The following is an 18,613-nucleotide window of genomic DNA, read 5'->3' as shown; positions in this document are numbered from 1 at the left end:
GTTGGACAAATGTAAGATTTGGATGGAAACTTTGTGAAAGAATCCGATATCAATCAAAAGCAACCGAAGTATGAATGTCCATTTATTGGTTGAACATGTCACACTTGGAAGATTGACACGCCGAAACGCAAAGCTTCCTTCTTTCTACTCAATGACAAAAGTTGAATCCACGTGACGTGAGGATGTTACGCGTTCTTCAAAGTCCTTCCCTTCTGTTACGAAGAGATGAGCTCAACTCGTCATTTCCCTCCGTCCTTCAAGCAAAACTAAAAGTCAAAACGACGTGTTTTGTTTTTGCCGTTTTGGAGAAACTCCTAAAATCATAAGAAACAAAGCGCGAGCGCGCGCGCGCCCTCACCGACACAATCAATCGTGCTTGCGCCGTTGCGTTCAACGTTCCCGACAAGCGCGTGCCCCGCCAGTTTGTTGCCGCAGCGGGCTCGCTTTTGTATTCAGGCTAAAACGGCGACTTTTGGTGCTCGATAAAAGTCGCCGTCGTGGAAAAACGTCCAAGTTAGCCGGAGAGGCGCAAGTAAAGCGTTCGGTCGGTTTCCGCCCTGCGGCGTTGAGGATGTCCGACGTTCCCTGAAGGCATCGGCGGTGGTGCGATATCCTTCCGCCGCCTGGGGAGCGAGAGGCGCGTTCCTGTGGTGCGATATCCTTCCGCTGTCCTGGAGCGCGCGGCCTTTCCCTCTCTCGCGACAACACGAGCGAGCGAGCGATGCGAACGGGCGGCGGCGGCAGCGGCGACTGCGAGGCGGTTTCAGCTCACCACCACCACCACCACCACCAGCGACGCCCATACGCAAGCACCCTTTGCGACTAAACATACGTAGCGAGACGACACCGACAACCTTCGGACGGACGTGTGGCTCAAGTACCGATCGGAACGAGTCAGTCGCTCTTGTTGCCAAGCGAAACTCGACGGGCGGGCGGACGAGCGAGCGAGTAAGCGGCTGCCGGACCCCGGCCGACGGACGGACGGACGGACGGAATGGAGCTCATCACAATCCTCGAGAAAACCATCTCTCCAGGCGAGTGTCGGCGGGTGACCGACTCTGCGGCTGGCTAGCAACCGCCGCGCCCTCCAGAGGAGCGCTGAAAGTTGGTCGCTGTTAGCGAGCTCGTTGCTTTGCTTGGTTAGTTAGCCAGCCAGCCAGCCGGCCGGCCGGCTAACTATGGCTAGCACCCGCGACGGCCTCAGGGCGGTCGGGTGTCCGCTTGCCGCGCTGCGACGCGGCCGGCTCGGGTCCGGCTCGACAGTTTGCGTGTGACGGTGGGCGCAAAGTGCGCTTAAAACGCGGGTGTGTTATTTCATTGTTGTCGGTGTTATTTCGCGAGCCTGGTGGCCATGCCGTTAGCCGCTCAGGTAGCCCGTTAGCATGTAGCCGCCATCATTCTTCCGTTGGAGGCGAGGGGGCTTGTCAATCAACTTCAGCGACTTTCGAGTCGTCTTGTAAACTTTTTTTGTTCGTTTGATTTGATGGATCGTTTGTGCTCCGTCACGCGGACCCTCGTCAGCCTTAACCCGGCTCGCGCTAGCCCTGCCTCTCGGCTAACGTGCACGTTGGACGACGACCCCCCCCCCCTCCACCCTTTTTACAGATTTGATATGACTTAAATTTTGATCCCGTTGAGTGATTGACAGCCTTTTTCACGCTGTTCCGATTGCTTGTGTGCAGATCGCAATGAGCTGGAGGCTGCGCAGAAGTTTCTGGAGCAGGCGGCCATAGAGAACCTGGTGAGTGGGATGACGCGCGCGCGCGCCAGCCCGACCGCTGCTAGCATTAGCAGCTCTCAGCGACACCCGAAATTTAACTACTACGAACCTCTCCCCAAAAAACGAGTTCAGGGCCCTCCAGAACCCCAATTTGACTTCAAGTGGGCTCCACCACAATATTCTTGGCCTCATCAGCGAGAAGTACCCACCATTGACAATGTTTCACGTTGTTGTAGTGCAAGTAGTTGTTTAGATAATTTGCAAATATTATGACCGGTCTGAAATGTCATTACGGTTAAAGCCATATTATGGGTCACATTTGAATATACACACGTGCAACTCTTGCAAATTGCACTTTTGTCCAATTTAGTCTCGAATCAACTTGTACAGGTTTTTGAAATGTAGGAGGAAAAACGCCCAACCTGGAGAAAACCCACATAGGCACGGGGAGAATATTCAAAATCCACGCAGGCGAGGCCCAAACCGCAGAACTGTGAGGCAAATGTGCCGACCGGTTGTCTACCGTACTGCAATTTAGTTTCATAAATTTGCATACATTTTTCGATGCATCTAGAAATGTTGACAATTTGCAAATAAACGCAACTTTTGAACAGGTGACAACTTTACATGCATTTAGACTCCCCCCAAAAACGGGAGGTCTTCATTTGAAAAGTGCAAAGGTGGTTCAGCATTTGATGTTAAGTTTACTTGAATCCTGAAATTTGGCCTTGTAGCTTTCGTAAGCCGACGTCCAGGCGATGGCAGAAAGTCATTGAAGTGTGCCAAGTGGTTGTCAGAGCTCCCTCCGGTGTACAGAATTAGCCACAACCGTTTTCAAAATGTGCATTTTTGGTCCGGGTCGGGTTGATCCTCGTTGTGGTGTCCCCTCAGCCGGCCTTCCTGCTGGAGTTGTCCAAAGTGTTGGCCAACCCGGGCAACACGCAGGTGGCGCGCATGGCGGCGGGCCTGCAGCTGAAGAACTCTCTGACCGCCAAAGACCCGGACGTCAAAGCTCGATACCAGCAGCGGTGGCTGGCGGTGGACGCCAACGCTCGCTGCCAGATCAAAAACTACGTAAGTTGACGGGGAGGGCGGGGCCGCGCTCGAGGACGGTCTATACCTTGAGTACATTTTTGAAGGTGAAGTAGCTAGCGCGCTTTGTCTTTGCCCCCAAGAGCAAGTTTCAAACTCGTGGAATCAAACCGGTTTGATTTCATTGGCAGCGACTCATGAGTTGCTTCAATAATTTGCTGAGGAGAGGGGCGGGGCGGGGCGGGGCATTGCAGCGTTCTCAGTCCATCAACGATGGTTTCAAACACGAGCGCCTCTTGAGAATCTCGGACCCGCTTGCCTACTCCTTGCTGCCCGAGACCTGGCAACGGTTCCTCTCGCCTTGCTGAGCCACGTTTGGCTCAAGGGAGGAACCGCTAAGATTCGGAGGGATCATCGGGAAGTGTGGACTTGATCGAGTCCGAGAGTCTCTCCGATTACCGGGGACTCGCCCCTTGTGAGAATTGGTTCCGTTCGGTACCCGTAACGGGACGGACCGACCGACGCCGGTCCTCCCGGCAAATCCGTGCACATTTCCCCCATTTTGTTTTGTCATCGCGTTTTCTTTCCCGGGCCTCTCAGGTTCTGCAGACGTTGGGCACGGAGACGTACCGGCCCAGCTCGGCCTCGCAGTGCGTGGCCGGCATCGCCTGCGCCGAGATTCCGGTCCACCAGTGGCCCGAACTCATCCCGCAGCTGGTGGCCAACGTGACGGGCCCGTCCAGCACCGAGCACATGAAGGAGTCCACCCTGGAGGCCATCGGCTACATCTGCCAGGACATTGTGAGTAGCTGCCTTCTCCCGCCTGGGTGGGCCCAAATACTTTCCTACTGAACTCAAGTAGTTGTACTCGAGTAGTTTCTCTTCTTCCGTCTGACATTTGGAAAGTTGCTTCACCAGATCGGAGGCTCGTTACTTTTTCAACCTCGCTGTCCTAAGACGCGACGGCGGGGAAGTGTGGAGTTGATCGACGATCGTTAAAGATTGAGAAAAGCGAGGGATTGATTGCTTGAGCTTTATTTTGAACACGTCCAAAAAAACTCCCCATGGATAGTTCCAAGAATAATTGGTGGGAAATGCGTCTGCGTGTGGCAGCCCCAAAAGCTTCAAAAACTCTGAAACCGAATCTGAAAATGTTTTTCTGTATGTAATCAGCTGCTTTAGGGTCCCCCCCCCCCCCAAGATTAATAAACTATTGGAAGACGTTTTGATAGCACCAAAGTCCGTCCCACAGTCTCTTGGTCTGGGTTGAAACCCTTTTGTAAGTTTGTGGGAAAAAGTTGCACCTGTACTTTTTCCGGTTGAGCGCTGCTACGTTTGCCACCAAATGCCAATGACGGCTTTTTGCGGGTCCACAGGATCCCGAACAACTTCAGGAAAACGGCAACGAAATCCTGACGGCCATCATCCAGGGCATGAGGAAGGAAGAACCCAGCAACAACGTCAAACTGGCGGCCACAAACGCGCTCCTCAACTCTCTGGAGTTCACCAAAGCCAACTTTGACAAGGAGGTGGGCCACCGGCGCCAACACCGCTAAGCCGCCCGCTAAGTTGCCCGCTAAGTTGCCCGCGTGTGGCGTCCCGCAGACGGAGAGGCACGTCATCATGCAGGTGGTGTGCGAGGCCACCCAGTGTCCGGATACCCGAGTGAGTCGAGGCCGCAAACGCCGGGACCGCGTCGACCTGCGCCCGGCTGAACGTGTGATCCGTGTTTTTAGGTGCGGGTGGCGGCCCTCCAGAACCTGGTCAAGATCATGTCTTTGTACTATCAGTACATGGAGGCGTACATGGGCCCGGCTCTGTTCGCTGTAAGGAGGACCGCAAACTTGACGCGCTGACCAAAAACTGCACCAAGAATGACCCAGAAGCTGAGAACTAACCTCAGAACCACACACAGACTCAATCTAGTGACACAAAATGAACCGCACGTAGAACAAACCTCGTCACCCGGAACCACATGAACGACCCGTTGGGTGGCATAGAACCAGCCGAGTGACTCTCACGTTCGCATTATAACGATCTCGGTGAAGGAGAAACACAGAACCAGTCCGGTATCGAGAACTCTGCTCCGTCTGTCTTCTCAGATCACCATCGAGGCGATGAAGAGCGAGATCGACGAAGTGGCGCTGCAGGGCATCGAGTTCTGGTCCAACGTGTGCGACGAGGAGATGGACCTCGCCATTGAGGCGTCCGAGGTTTGTGAGCGCGTCAAAAGCTGACGCTCACCAGTGTACGAGGTGCGGCCGGGGAGGCTTTTTCTTGACAAATTTTCAGTTGGCGGTTTTTAATCTTGTTTGAAGGGTTAGTAGGAAAGTTTTGACAGTGACGTCGAAGAGTCCGGTTGTCACCTTTTTAGACTGTTAGCAGCGCCTCGTACAGAATTTTGCGAAAGAAGAAGAAGAAAAAAAAAGATTTCGTTGAAGAAATCACACCGTTTTGAGCTGATCTGAGGATTTGTGGGAGTTTGTCGGTGGTGACTGACGAAAAGGAATAAGAAATCCTTCCCAACTCTCCCCGTGGCCACTTTCGCGACCGGTCGCACTTGAGTATCGGGCCGCGTGAATGACCTCACCCGGCCGGGCTTTGCATTTACCAGGCCTCGGAACAGGGCCGCCCCCCAGAGCACACCAGTAAGTTCTACGCCAAGGGCGCGCTGCAGTACTTGGTCCCCATCCTGACGCAGACCCTCATCAAGCAGGTAGCGTGCCGTCTTCCTTCCTTCCTTGCTTGCTTGCGTCCGGCCCGCTTTGTTGACGTGCGCCGACGGCCCTCAGGACGAGAACGACGACGACGACGACTGGAACCCGTGCAAGGCGGCGGGCGTTTGCCTGATGCTGCTGTCCACGTGCTGCGAGGACGACGTGGTGCCGCACATCCTGCCCTTCGTCAAAGAGCACATCAAACACCCCGACTGGCGCTACCGCGACGCCTCCGTCATGGCCTTCGGTTCCATCCTGGAGGGACCCGAGCCCAGCCAGCTCAAACCGCTCGTCATCCAGGTGGGTCGCGGGATCGCGGCAGAAGGCGCCGTCCGGCTCCCGCCGCGGGGCCTTCCGTTGAAGTCCTCCTTTGCTCAGGCGATGCCGACGCTGATTGAGCTGATGAAGGACCCCGGCGTGGTGGTGAGGGACACCACGGCGTGGACGGTGGGCAGGATCTGCGAGCTGCTGCCCGAGGCGGTCATCAACGAAGTCTACCTGGCGCCGCTCCTGCAGTGTCTGATCGAGGGGCTGGGGGCCGAGCCGCGGGTGGCCAACAACGTGTGCTGGGTGAGCGGGCGGGGGGCCGGCGGCCGACGACGACAGGCGAAGCGTTCCTTGAAGGTGACGCGGGGCCCCGGGCTCCTTCCCTTCAGGCCTTCTCGTCTTTGGCGGAGGCGGCCTACGAGGCCACGGAGGTGGGCGATGACCAGGAGGAGCCCAGCACGTACTGCCTGTCGCCCTCCTTCGAGCTCATCGTCCAGAAGCTGCTGGAGACAACGGACAGGTCAGCTCTTTGACTTCTCGGACCGGACCGGACTCGTTTGGGTTTATTTTTGAAGGAATATTGGAGAAAAGCGACTGTGCGGCCCAAAAAAATGTTTCCGTCTGTCAGACTTATTTCCGGGTCACAGACATGCGATCGGATCGGATATCCCCTCTACGTGGCGCCATCTATTGTCTGTTCTTTTGGGCAGTCAAAGTTTTTTTTTTTTTTTTTTTTTTTTGTGTGTCAAGCCGTTGGTCTTTGGCAAATGTTTTTGAACTAGGAAGCACACCAACTCCTCGCGGCTTGCCTACGATGAGTCCTGTATGTCGGCGGTGTCGCCGAGACCAACCACGCAGGCGCGCTGCGCTCACCTTGGTTTAGTTTTTCTACGTATTTGCAATAACATTGTGGTGTCCTGGGTGTTTCCTTCAAAACCTGTGCAGTATTATGGGTGCTTCTTTTGCTTTCGGCTTGTCAGCGTGTCATCGTCCTCTCTAACACTCTCTGTCCTGGTGTCCTATTATTATTATTATTATTATGGGTGCATATGACCTAAAAAGTGCCTTCATCTAAAGGACAATCGGCTTGGATGCACCCCCGTTTCAGCAGGGTTCAATTGGGCCTGACTCGGTTGGGTGCAAACAAGAAAGTGATTGGCACATTTAAAACCCCAAAACTGTACTCCGTGTCGGGATCACGAGTTGGTCCTCGGCGGCGGGGGCGGGGGGGATCCCCGACTCTGTGGTCTCTGGACCCAAACCTCGACGGACCGCGTTATGGCCTCCCGTCACGCCGCCGGCCTTTGCTGTGCAGACCCGACGGGCATCAGAACAACCTGCGCTCCGCCGCCTACGAGGCGTTAATGGAGATCGTGAAGAACAGCGCCAAGGACTGCTATCCCGCAGTGCAGAAGACCACCCTGGTCATCATGGAGCGGCTCCAGCAGGTCTTGCAGATGGAGGTGAGAACCCCTTTGAGCGCTTGGATTCAGACAGGTCAGCTCAGTTTACACCCAGCACTTTTGTAGCCTTCCTCTCCGCAGTCAGCTTCAACCTCCAGACACCCATTCCGTGCATTATTATTATAATTATTATGATTTCCTGCAACTTTGTGCACCCGCAGTCGCACATCCAGAGCACCTCGGACAGGATCCAGTTCAACGACCTTCAGTCGCTGCTTTGCGCCACGCTGCAGGTGAGGCGGCGGGCCTCCGGCCTCCGGCCCCGCCCCGCCCCGCCTCGCCCCGCCGCCTGACTCGTCCTTGTGGCTCTTTTCCCAGAACGTTCTCCGGAAGGTGCAGCACCAGGACGCCCTGCAGATCTCGGACGTGGTGATGGCCTCGCTGCTCCGGATGTTCCAGAGCACGGCCGGTTCCGGGGGGGTGCAGCAGGAGGCGCTCATGGCGGTCTCCACCCTGGTGGAAGGTTAGGAAAACGGCGTCTTGCGACCCGCGACCGTGATTTTCATCTGGGTCTTCGGGTTCCAGTTCTGGGGACAGAATTCCAGAAGTACATGGAGGCCTTCAAGCCTTTCCTCACCATTGGCCTCAAGAATTACGCCGAGTATCAGGTAGGACCGCTTTGTTGGAGTCGGTGATTGAGGTTGCGAGAGCAGTGCATGCTGGGAGTTTGCCGTTTCTCGTCGGCGAGATCTTCTCCGAGCCTTTCTGAAATTCCGTCCGCGGAGTCTCTGTTAGCCGGCCAGCCGCTGACTTTGCGCTTTCCGAGGTGGCGGGACTGACGTTACTTCAGAATTGCGTTTCTGCTCCCGTTTTTTTTTTTTTTATCCTTTGCGTATCGTATGAAGCGACCTCAGCAGATGTCATCAAGTCTCAAAAGAACACGCCAGTGGGGCCTGAAAGCAGGCGACTTCTTCCAAATCGACTTTGTTGCTAAGAAGCGGAAGCCGAGCTGGGAGTTTTCCAAACCAAGTCTTTGTAAATACTTTTGGAGGTGTGCCAGGCCACGGTCGGGTTGGTGAGCGACCTGTGCCGAGCGCTGTCGTCCAACATCCTGCTCTACTGCGACGAGATCATGCAGCTCCTCCTGGAGAACCTCGGGGTGAGCGGACGCCCGTCTATGTGGTCGTCGTCACCACACCCCCCAAAAAAAAAAAAAAAAAATCGCCAACTCCTCCACACCGCGCGCGTAGAACGAGAACGTCCATCGGTCGGTGAAGCCGCAGATTCTGTCGGTGTTCGGCGACATCGCCATGGCCATCGGTGGGGAGTTCAAGAAGTACCTGGAGATCGTGTTGGACACGCTGCAGCAGGCCTCGCAAGCCCAAGTGGACAAGGCGAGTGCCGAGTGATTGGTCGCGGGCGGCGGGCGACCTCCGTGTGACGGAAAACTCTTGTGTGTGCTGTAGACGGACTACGACATGGTGGACTACCTAAACGGGCTGCGCGAAGGTTGTCTGGAGGCGTACGCGGGCATCATTCAGGGTCTGAAGGGCGACCAGGAGAACGTCCACCGTAAGGCCCCCCCCACCCTCCCTTTTTTTTTTTTTTTTTTTTTTTTGTTGTTGTTGTTGTGGATGTCAGTTCCTCTTCCTGTCTGTAGTCCAACAGGAAGCTTTGATGACATCACAGAGAAGTTTGGGGTCTTTTTTTCACCCAGAAAGCTGCAGGCTTCGCGCCGGATTTGACACAGCTTTGCTGGTTTTGCGGGACCCGACAAACAAAAATGAGCAGGAAAAAGTTTTGGGAGTCGGCAGCGATGAATTCCGTTTGGGATCGTTCCCGACTCCCCGCTCGTTAGATGGGGGGGGGGATTATTTGGGGCCGGCACCCAAACTCAGCCAATGACTTTTGGTACCGACCGGAATGAGCGAGCAAAGTCTTGTCGTTGCTGCAGCGGACGTGATGCTGGTGCAACCCCGCGTGGAGTTCATCCTGTCCTTCATCCATCACATCGCCGAGGACGACGACCACTCCGACGTCGTCGTGGCCAACGCCGTCGGACTCATCGGGTAAGACCGTGTCGGGAACGAACGAGGAATTGACGCCGGGAGAATTCTGGCGTGGGGCGCCGGATACATTTGGAAAGGCTGTGAAATTCGAGCCCGTGCCGAGGCGACGATCTCCGATACCCGTCGAGTCTTTTTTTTCTTTTTCAAGCTATTGACGACTTTGACATCCTATGGCGAGGAATGGAAAGCTTGGGAAGGGGCTGCAAACGGAGCCCTGGGGGATCCCTTCCCGTCAATGAGTAAATTTAGGAAAGCCAATCGGAGAAAATCATTCCGAGGGGTCGGCCGTCAATTGCCGAGTTTTGTTGTTTCGCGACTGCTCCCGACAAATTGTCTGTCCGTCCGTCCTCGTGCGCTTCAGGGACTTGTGCACGGCTTTCGGCAAAGACGTGATGAAGCTGGTGGAGGCTCGCCCGCTCATCAACGACCTGCTGACGGAAGGACGGCGCTCCAAAACCAGCCGGACCAAAATGTTGGCCACGTGGGCCACCAAGGAGCTCCGCAAGCTCAAGAGCCAGGCCTGGTCAGAAACGCGCACGCACACACACACACACACACACCCCCCAAAAGCAGCAGCGGGTTCGACTTCTTTCGGTCCCGCCCTCAAATTTTAGGCACGCGTCGTCGTCGTCGTCGTGGCCTTCCTGAGCAAGACGCTCATTAGCGGACTCGTTTGAAATACATTTGGAGCTCTCGCTTGACTTCTTGCTAACATTTGTGAGATGAAGAAACCGCCCGACCCGCCGCTTCCACGAAGGCGCCAGCGGCCGTTTTTTGGACAAATCTTACGCTCGCTTCCTGCCGTCTGGGCTGAAAGGAATGCTGGAAGTTTTGAGTTTGTTCTTAAGTTGCGTGACAAAAATGTTCTTTTGTTGGTTTTCGTTTGTAAAGCGTCTTTGACTGCATTCCAATTTTGACTTTGGAAAAGAACAATTTTTTTTTTTTTTTTTTTTTTTCCTTCCCAATTTTACCGTCTGTCCGGGACCAAAGCGCAACGTGAATTTTCTCCGATGTTCAGTTATCGTTATTGTATTTTCCGCACAATTTGCGTCCGTCTCGTTGACGCTTCGCTTCTTGTGATCTGGTTTGCGTCAGATGGTCGTGCGGCGACGGGAGCGGCACGCGTGCGCGTCGGGCATCTGGACGTTGAGGACAAAATGGACGACCGAGTCCGCCTGGCGACGCCTCAACTTAAGATTGACGTGTGAAGATGACGACGACTGTGTATGAGAGATGATGACATCACCACCTTGCGGTCCCCCGGGCCGCTCTTCCTCTTCCTCTTGCTCCCCCCGCCCCCGACAGCCTGTGGACAACTCTGACTCCTCCCCTGAATAAAAGCCCCGCCTCTCGCTCCCCGGCCGTGACGTTCCCGCCGGTGGGGGAGGGGCCCGAATCACGACTTTTTGTTGCTTCAGCGTTTGTAGAGCCCGCGGCTGGACGGACGGCGACTCACCACCCCCGCCGCGTCCCCCCCCCGCCCCCACCTGGGCGCAAAGTCCTTTGACAATGAAAGCACTTGAGGGGCGAGCGCCAAAGGAAGCGGCCGGGCTCTGTTGGGCTTTTCGGGTCGCTCCGCATTTTTTTGCTCGAGAATTGAAGACGTTTGTTAAAGCTTCTATTTTTCCATTCTGAAAAAGAAACAAAAAAAAAAAACCAATAAAATAAGATGAAACATTCCCCGAGCACGTACTGCCTTCGGCTTTTATTTGAACAGGCCACGCCGACCCGGACTCACTCTGGACTCTGAACTTTTGACCCCTTTTTTCATGCCATCTTTTTTTGGGTTGTTTTATACGCATCAAAGAAGGTCGACTTTTGGCTTTTGTGGTCGGGGGGGGGGGGGCCCCCGCCCGCCGACTCCCGGTTTCCGTCGACGCCCGTCTGGACTCGGGCGGCGACGCGAGCGACCCGAACCGCCTCCGGCAAGTCGGGAGGGCGACTTCCTGCGTTGACGCGTTCGACTTGAGTTGTCATTGACTCCTTTGGTTTCTTATTGAGTGAACGAATAAAAGATTATATTGTAGCAAAGCATGTGCCGCTCCTTTACACGCACACGGGGGGGACGAAACGCTCGTCGCGGTTGACGAGTTTGTCCGCGTGCGTCGTTTGGTTCCGTAGAAAGTCCGATGGAGATCTTGTACTTTTATCTGAAATTGATATTGCAAGCGGCCTTTGAGTTGAGCGCGCCCGCGTCAAACACGGCTGCCGTATTTGGCTCGGCTCCGCCTTCTTTGTTGCGCTTGCGTTTCCCCGGGTAGACTTTAGCGCTGTGAAAACTTTTTGCTTCATTTGCTGAAATCCAAAACCGTTTCCTGACTGTTCTGGAACCCTTTTCGATTGGGTCTTTTTTTTTTTGCAGCGTTTGTGGTACAGATTTTGTCGTGATTTCTCGATTTGACGATTGTGAAGGTTGAGGGGAAAAAAAATAATGGACCCGTTCTTGCTACGCAGAACCAGAACCCCCCCTCAAAAATGGAGTCCCGATTTAAAAGCGGCATTTTACACTCGGGATATATTTGTCTATTCACATTTTTTGGGCTCATTTTAGAGTGGGGAAACTGAAAAAAGCGGCGAACGGGGCCACACCGGGTTGGGGCTTCGTTGGAACTCGAACGCGTTCGAACGCTTTTGACACACTTTATTCCTTTTCCGAGAGCAAGGGAAAAAAAAAGTCGGCTTTTGTCATTCTTGACGTTTGCGAGGAGGAAAGCGCAACATCCAATAAAGTAACGTCGTCGTGGTCGTCACCCCAGGAAGGTTGAGATGAAGACGCTGGTGTCCAAGTTGAGGGTGGCGTGCCACCAGCGTGCCGGGAAGTACAGAACCTGCCAAGAAGGGACAACGCAAATGGACGCTTTTAGCGCGCCGCTGGGCAAAATGACACCCATCGATATTTGCCGCTAGGCTGAATAATTTAAATGGATCAATTGAAAAAAATTAATCGGGATAAACGCGACTCCTCCCAACAACCGTTTTTTTTTTTTTTTTTTTTTACACGAGATCGGTCACGCGATTGTCCGCAGAAAATCATCGCAGCTTACCTGTCCGGGTCGGACGGTGCACCGGAGCGGGGCTCGGCGCGGGGTCAGCCGCGGGTACACGTCCCTCAGCCACGCCAGCGTGCTGGCGTTGGGGTGGAAGAGCGGCTCCTCGTCCGGCGGGTACAGGAACCAGCGCTGCGGCACACGACCACACGTCTGCCGGGCGGTCGGGTCTCCGGCGCCGTCGGCCCCCCACCTACCTTCCTCCCGTAGATGACCTCCGAGTATCCCGGTCCGTGCCAGTGGAAGGGGACGCCGGTTCCGGGACCTGAACGGCGACGACAACAACTTGGGTCCGCGTTTTGCGGCAATTCCGAAAGCAAAACAATTGAAATAAATAAATAACTCGAGGCAAACCTGCGACGCCGAAGCTTAACGCCCTGCCGGTGCCGGGGAGCAAGAATGGCGGCGGCCGGTAAGCGTCCAGAAGGTTGCGCCACTCGCTGGCGTTGTTGTCCCCGAACAAGTACAACGTGTCTGCGGGGGACGACGGCGCCACGGAGACCCAACCGATAAATGAGAGCAAGCAAGAAATTCTGCTTGAAACGCAACAAAACAAAAGTCCAATCTTTGTTTGTTTCTTTTTAATTGGCAATCGTGACGTTGTCTAAATGCATCGCTTGGAAGTGAATGGCATCTTCGTTGCTCTTAATTGGGCTCTGCGTGGAATTGTGGCTTTTCATCGGAACCACGTACGTTTGGTTGTTTTAGAATCGCGTTGTCGTTTTTAACGTTGCGTCGTTTCTTTGCGCTCCCGCTTGTTGTCGTTTTTGCCAGCGCCGCCGTCAAACGGATCTCCTGAACGCCGACGCCGTCGTCAGCCCTTTGGGGCTCACTCACCGCTCCCGAGGACGTCGGGCGAGCGCGGCCCGAGGATGACGTCCACGTAGTGCCGGAAGGAGACGTCCACTGCGGGCGCACGCGAGACGGCGCGCGTCACAAATATGGCGGTGGCGGGCGGGCGGGCGGGCAGGTCGGCGAGAGCTCACCTTTCCTGTACGAATACGTGTTGGCCGTACTCAGGCGGACCTGCCGGTCGCCGTACTCGCGAAGTAAGTTCTGCTTGGAGCACAAAGAGCGGAATTTCTACAAATAACAAGAAAGCATTTGTAAGACACAAACGAAAGAAGGCAAAATCAGAGACGGGGAGAAAAAAAAAAACGTACGGCGTTGTCCGTCAGCCCCGTGATGACCACCGGCCTGCTGTACGCGTAACTACGGAAACGACATCACAAGGTCACGGCGGCCGGGACGGTCGGGGACGCGCGTCTGTCTCACCTGTCCAGGAAGCGAGCCAGGGACAGCGAAGAGCCGTCCACCACCTCCACGTCGCAGGGACCTTCGTCATCGCCGCTGGACCGGGACCCGCCCGCCCTGAACGCGTACGTCCAACCGTGTGAGCGGAGGCGCAAATATCCTAAAAAAAAGGCAGCACGGGCGTACAAACAAACCCTTCCGACCCATCGGACGTTGGAAAATTAAAAAAAAAAAAAACGACTCGGAATGGACCCTGAGAGCGCTCGGATACGTTCCAAAAACTTCACGCTTCTTCTTTGACCTCCACGACACGCAAGAAGATGGCGTCATCGGAGACCTCTCCTGCGATTGGCCGGCGACCGATCCCGGGTCTGCCCGGCCCTTCATTTGAAAGCCGAACCAAATTTTGACATTGAAAACAACCCGAACACAGGAGGCCTACTTTCAATTTGGCTTGAGAAGCGTCCGCTCCGGTAGTTCGACCCCGACCCGCCTGTCATATTTCGACCCGTGAGGAAAAGCGCAAAGAAAACAAACGATCAAAAAAGTTCATTAGCTCGAAAATGAATGAAGTTGTGAAGTGTGTTGGAGAAACAGACCAGCCGCCGCCGCCGTCGTCGTCGTCGTCGTCGTCGTCGTGGTGCTGGTCTCGGGTCGGCCTTTCCGCCTCCAGCAGGACCACAAAAGACAGCAAAGCCAAGCAGGAGAACGTTTGGGGCGACATTGGCCGACGTCCCAGTGAAAAGAACCAAACGAATTGGCTCCGTTGACGTGAACGCACAAAAAAAAAAACCCAAAAAATGGAGAAGCCGACACGAGTGCCTCGTCGCTTCCTGGTCGGGAGCCAATCACGAGCAAGCGACCCAGGCGCTGCGTTCTGGGAACCTCGGAATTGTCGCACGTCGCTCGGAAACGCCGAAAATTGAAAAAGTTGCCCCCCCCCCTTTTTTTTTTTTTTTCCTTCCGACGTGTCACAAAATTGTTACTCGAACAGGAGAAATCCCAGCTGACTTCGGGTGAGGGGTGTACGACGCCCTGAACTGGTCGCCGGTGGCAAGCGAACCCGCGCAAGTCGGGGGGGGGGGGGGGGTTCGGTTTCCAAACTTCCGAACTTCACGAAGGAGGAAAACTAAGTCGAGGTGTGGTTTGCAATTCTCCCCGTAGATAATTGACAATACAAATACTTTTTTTTACTTTTGTTCATTTCAGTCTTGACTTTTTCCCAAGGAAAGGCTTTGATCGCGTACTTCCACTGCCACTACCACAGTAGTTTTCAACAAGTATCTGTAATTGGACTTCAGTAGCGAGTACATTTACCGGCTGCGGTGACATTTGAACATCTGGCAACAGGTGATGATTGTTTACTTTAATGTCAGAAAAACAAAACTAGTGTGAATGAAAACATTCTCAGGACTTGTCACGTCAACACACACAAAAAAAAAAAAAAAAAAAAAAAAATCCAAATCCGCAGCAGTTCAACTGCAGCATCTCAGCCAGGTGACCTCAGCCAGACTCCGCCCTCTTCCTCCACATCACGCCGACGTCATCACCTGCGAGCCAAAGTCAGCCGTCGGACGCTCGCCGCACGCCAGTGACGGGACGAGCGAACGGAAGCTTCCGGAACTTAAAGCGACTTACGCTGCCTTCGTTGACGTACTTCCCCTCGCCGTCGCTGTCGTCACTTTGGGACGACAATGTTGGGGTCTCTTCTGGCGGGGAACAGGAAGCGGAAATGAGACGGCGCCACCGAGCATCAACCACCCGACGGCGACGGACTGACCTCCGGGGGGCAGCGGACTCACGTTCAGGTAGTCTCGGTCATCTGAGGAGCAAAAAAGCGTTAAAGAGACGGCGAGACGAGGAAGTCCCTCCCTCCCTCCCTCCCGGGAGCGCGCCAACCTTTTGGCGAGGCCTCGCGGATGTTTTCGTAGTCGTGGGCTTCACCTGCAAGGCACACGCGGCCTCCGTTTTCAAACGGTGACCAGCGACGGCAAAGACGGACGGCGGCGGACGGTACCTGAGCTGGGCGTGGAGGCGCCGCTGCCATCGGTCGCGGGGGGCTCGTCTTCCGGCAACACGATTCTGCGGGGACGAGAACCGGATCGTACAGGAAAAGACCGGCGCGGAGAGGCTGCCGAGCGGAAAATACCCACAAGTAATCCCCGCTTGAGGATTCTGACAAGTCTTGTTCTGTAGAAACAAACGACAACGTTCGAGCGAAAACTTCTCCGTCCTCTTCCATTTCCTGTCGCAACAATGCTCAATATTCACTGCAGGGGGCAGCATTTGCCCTTGTTCAAAAAGAGTGCCGCAACCACAACCGGAAATGAGAGAAACCGGGCCGGAAAGTGGAGGGAGCAACAGGAGAACTACAGAACAAGCGAGGATCGAGAAAGCAAAAAAGATGAATCAGACCAGGTAGAACCGCCAGAACCCGAATCTGAAGAAGGACCAGTTGAAAAACCAGTAAAATCCGTGACTGACCTTCGCAGTTGTTCTGGTAGCTGTGGTTACTTTCTGGAGGAGGAGGAGGAGGCCAAAAACAAATCCAAATAAAAAGATCTGCCGAGCTGCGGGCGGAACTTTGTCGTCTTTTCATCTCACCGCTTTCTGTGGGCTCCACGTCGGATCGACTGCTGCGCCGACTGCCGCGATCCGAAGGCGTAACGCTGAGATGCGGGGAAAAAAAAAAAAAAAACAAGCGTGCGGAATAGAATCAAAAAGCGTGAAAAAGAGCGGCAGAAACGAGACTTCGGGGTGTGGTCCACTCACAAAGGCGACAAGAGGTCAGAGTTCAGGCGAGCCGTCAACTGATCTGCAGATGACGCGGACATGTTTAGCATGTTAGCTTGCGCGAAACTTTGCGGCGGAATTGGCAGCATTTGTCACTTTGGACATTTTCAACGTCGTCGTTTGTCATCGTTACACACGTAGCGTCCGCCAATTTCAGCTTGAGTGTTTGCTTCTGCCAACTTTGGACACAGACTAGCTAAGAACTTCCCTCGTTGACCTCGTGGTCTCTTTTACGGGTCGTAAATGACGTTCAGCTGGTTGTCGTCTGCCAACTTCACCTTCCGGCGCGGGATCCGGGTTCTCGGACGACCCCGACCTCTGACCCCTGCGCTTCCTTTAGGCGCATACTGCGCAATATTTTCAGGTGCCCGGTAAAGAACTCGGGCCACAATTCCCTTCTGCTATCATCTGAGACGACTATTCATCTTCCGCCGGGACCATGTCTGGATTGGGGAAGCATCAGCGGCGACAATAAAAACCGTCGGTAGCCGTAAAAAGAAAGTTCTTTTCAAAGATGAGCAACGTCTAACGAGTTCTTCCTTTGTGCCCTGAGGAACTTCAATGCCAGTAAAAGTTTTCAGCGCTCCGGTGGGGGGGGGGGGGCACAAATTTGATCAAAACAACTCAGCATCTCAATATATTTCATACAAGAGCAATTCTTTTAACGAAAAAAAAAAAAAATTCCAGTCGTTGGCAGAATGCGTTCTCACTCGGCGTCATCTTACGTCTAAGGTGCACGAAATCTCGACTGCGAGTCGCGTGCCGCGCCCTGCCGAAACCCGGCTGCTAAGATAAACCAAGCTAAGCTAAGCTAAACGTGACCTGCCGCCTTGGCCAATACGTTCGATTACGACGCGAGTGTGCTCTCGACTTGCACGTTTGTCTTGTACGACGCCACAAACCGATCGCAAAGTTGTTGCACTCATCAAGCGCTTTCGATTTTTGGCAATCTTCCTGACGGAGCCGCGTCTGCCATATTTGGGGGAGGGGTGCGCACGGAGGCCGCCGCTCGATTGAGCTCGTCACATTTTGCAATCAATTTCAATCCGTAGCTTTAAGCAGACGCTTCTCCCGGCGCCGGACTTACGTCGGCAGACGAGTCTGAAGTGATCCGATCTGGGTGCGACACACAAAAGATCGGCGTGACTCGAAAGCGAGGGCTCGGGTCGCAAAATCTGGCTTCGCCGCGCGAAACTTACGGGATGTAGTCGTCGGTGTTGCTCACTTCCCGGATGGAAACTGCTGACAGGAAACAAAAAAAAGGGTGGTGGGGAATTGTTGAGTTGGACGCCCAAATGGCGGGAAGTGACATCACCACCACGCGCACCAGGTGGGCCGTCGTCCCTGCAGCGCAGACAGATCAACGCCAGGACCACGACGCACGCCAAAATGGCAGCAGACATCGTCGCCGGAAGAGACGCGTCCGCCGAAGCCTGACGACAACGGTGGAAAAAGGTCATCTGTCCAAAAGGGTCGCGTGACGTGCCGCGGAGGGGCAACTCACGTCGAAGGGAGACAACATGGCGGACAGGCCGCACTCGGAAGTCACAGCGCCGCCGCCGCCGCCGCCGCACTCGATCTCCTCGTGAGGAAGGAAAAAGATGGGGGGCGACAGTGATGACGGAGAAGAGAAAAAAGAAGGAGGCGGTGAAGAAAAAGATGACAAAGACGAGATGAAGAAAGAAACGAGCGGTGACGACCAGAAAGACAACAAAGGACGATGACGACTCAAGGAAGAAACTGAGATGAGGCCCGAGGCCAAAAGCAAAGACGGGTGACAAACCTTCTGCGCGTCTCAGGCGGCCATCTCGGAACGCCGCCAGCGAGGCGCACGGGAGAAAGCGGCCAAGACAAGGGCCGAGGCGGACGTGACCGGAACGCGTCCGCGAGGATCTCAGCCGTTCGCCGTCGCTCGCCGACTTCCTCCCGCCCGCCCTGCCGACGTGAACGCTCTCCTCCGTCGCGCTCGCGTCGACAAACAGGAAACCACATCGAGGCAACGGGAAGGGGGCGGGGCCACGACCGACAAAAACGACAGCGAAGCACCTGGATTTGCGGGGACCAGCAGATGACGAGAGGAAAACTACTAGATGACGAGCAGATAACGTCAGCCGGCGACAACTTGGAATTGTCCGGGAACGGCGGACCATTTGACGAGAGGGTGACCCCCTCCGCAAACGACGAGACACAAAAGACAAAAGAGGCGACAAGAAGCCGACCACGAGGCGCCGAGATAAACCACTCGGATGGCGAGCGGTCGCCTGGAGAGCAACTCAAGGCCTCGCGAACCGACAAAGAGGACACACAAATA

The 18,613-nt window shown here is 54.8% G+C and overlaps 3 protein-coding genes across 13 annotated transcripts; 1 reads left to right on the top strand and 2 right to left on the bottom strand.

Annotated features, from left to right (window-relative positions):
* Nucleotides 1–252: 252 nt before the first annotated feature.
* Nucleotides 253–10,893, top strand: kpnb1 (karyopherin (importin) beta 1). The gene is made up of 22 exons (XM_061846748.1): nt 253–1,034; nt 1,683–1,741; nt 2,612–2,794; nt 3,353–3,553; nt 4,129–4,281; nt 4,358–4,417; nt 4,489–4,578; nt 4,855–4,965; nt 5,367–5,468; nt 5,545–5,769; nt 5,848–6,039; nt 6,126–6,256; nt 7,052–7,199; nt 7,361–7,432; nt 7,518–7,662; nt 7,725–7,807; nt 8,191–8,298; nt 8,390–8,533; nt 8,606–8,711; nt 9,094–9,208; nt 9,570–9,731; nt 10,304–10,893. Coding segments are annotated over exons 1-22 (2,631 nt in total). The 5' UTR covers nt 253–994; the 3' UTR covers nt 10,305–10,893.
* A 149-nt stretch (nt 10,894–11,042) lies between these two features.
* jmjd8 (jumonji domain containing 8) lies at nt 11,043–14,357 on the bottom strand. Of its 2 annotated transcripts, XM_061846758.1 has the most exons (9): nt 14,109–14,357; nt 13,531–13,626; nt 13,419–13,467; nt 13,242–13,338; nt 13,093–13,161; nt 12,610–12,729; nt 12,453–12,520; nt 12,253–12,387; nt 11,043–12,036 (listed from the first exon to the last, which is right to left on the bottom strand). In XM_061846758.1, the coding sequence occupies exons 1-9, from the start codon at nt 14,231–14,233 to the stop codon at nt 11,956–11,958; spliced, it is 840 nt and encodes a 279-aa protein (XP_061702742.1). In that variant the 5' UTR covers nt 14,234–14,357; the 3' UTR covers nt 11,043–11,955. The 2 variants fall into 2 exon arrangements, with proteins under 2 accessions (XP_061702742.1, XP_061702744.1); XM_061846760.1 differs by lacking the exon at nt 13,419–13,467 and having other exon boundaries at nt 13,242–13,311; nt 13,531–14,249.
* A 313-nt stretch (nt 14,358–14,670) lies between these two features.
* LOC133514790 (uncharacterized) lies at nt 14,671–18,493 on the bottom strand. Of its 10 annotated transcripts, XM_061846757.1 has the most exons (13): nt 17,807–17,966; nt 17,630–17,735; nt 17,502–17,544; nt 17,390–17,418; nt 16,282–16,324; nt 16,114–16,178; nt 15,994–16,026; nt 15,663–15,699; nt 15,527–15,591; nt 15,409–15,453; nt 15,290–15,331; nt 15,148–15,218; nt 14,949–15,059 (listed from the first exon to the last, which is right to left on the bottom strand). In XM_061846757.1, the coding sequence occupies exons 1-13, from the start codon at nt 17,822–17,824 to the stop codon at nt 15,042–15,044; spliced, it is 615 nt and encodes a 204-aa protein (XP_061702741.1). In that variant the 5' UTR covers nt 17,825–17,966; the 3' UTR covers nt 14,949–15,041. The 10 variants fall into 10 exon arrangements, 2 of the variants coding, with proteins under 2 accessions (XP_061702740.1, XP_061702741.1); XM_061846756.1 differs by lacking the exon at nt 16,282–16,324 and having other exon boundaries at nt 14,671–15,059; nt 17,807–18,493; XR_009798848.1 differs by lacking the exon at nt 14,949–15,059 and adding an exon at nt 18,086–18,224 and having other exon boundaries at nt 15,168–15,218; nt 15,527–15,878; nt 17,807–17,881.
* Nucleotides 18,494–18,613: the final 120 nt, after the last annotated feature.

Source organism: Syngnathoides biaculeatus, chromosome 16, assembly GCF_019802595.1.
Source record: "Syngnathoides biaculeatus isolate LvHL_M chromosome 16, ASM1980259v1, whole genome shotgun sequence".
Taxonomy (NCBI): Eukaryota; Metazoa; Chordata; class Actinopteri; order Syngnathiformes; family Syngnathidae; genus Syngnathoides; species Syngnathoides biaculeatus.
Note: the sequence above shows the minus strand (reverse complement) of the source record. Positions and strands in the feature narration are given on the sequence as shown.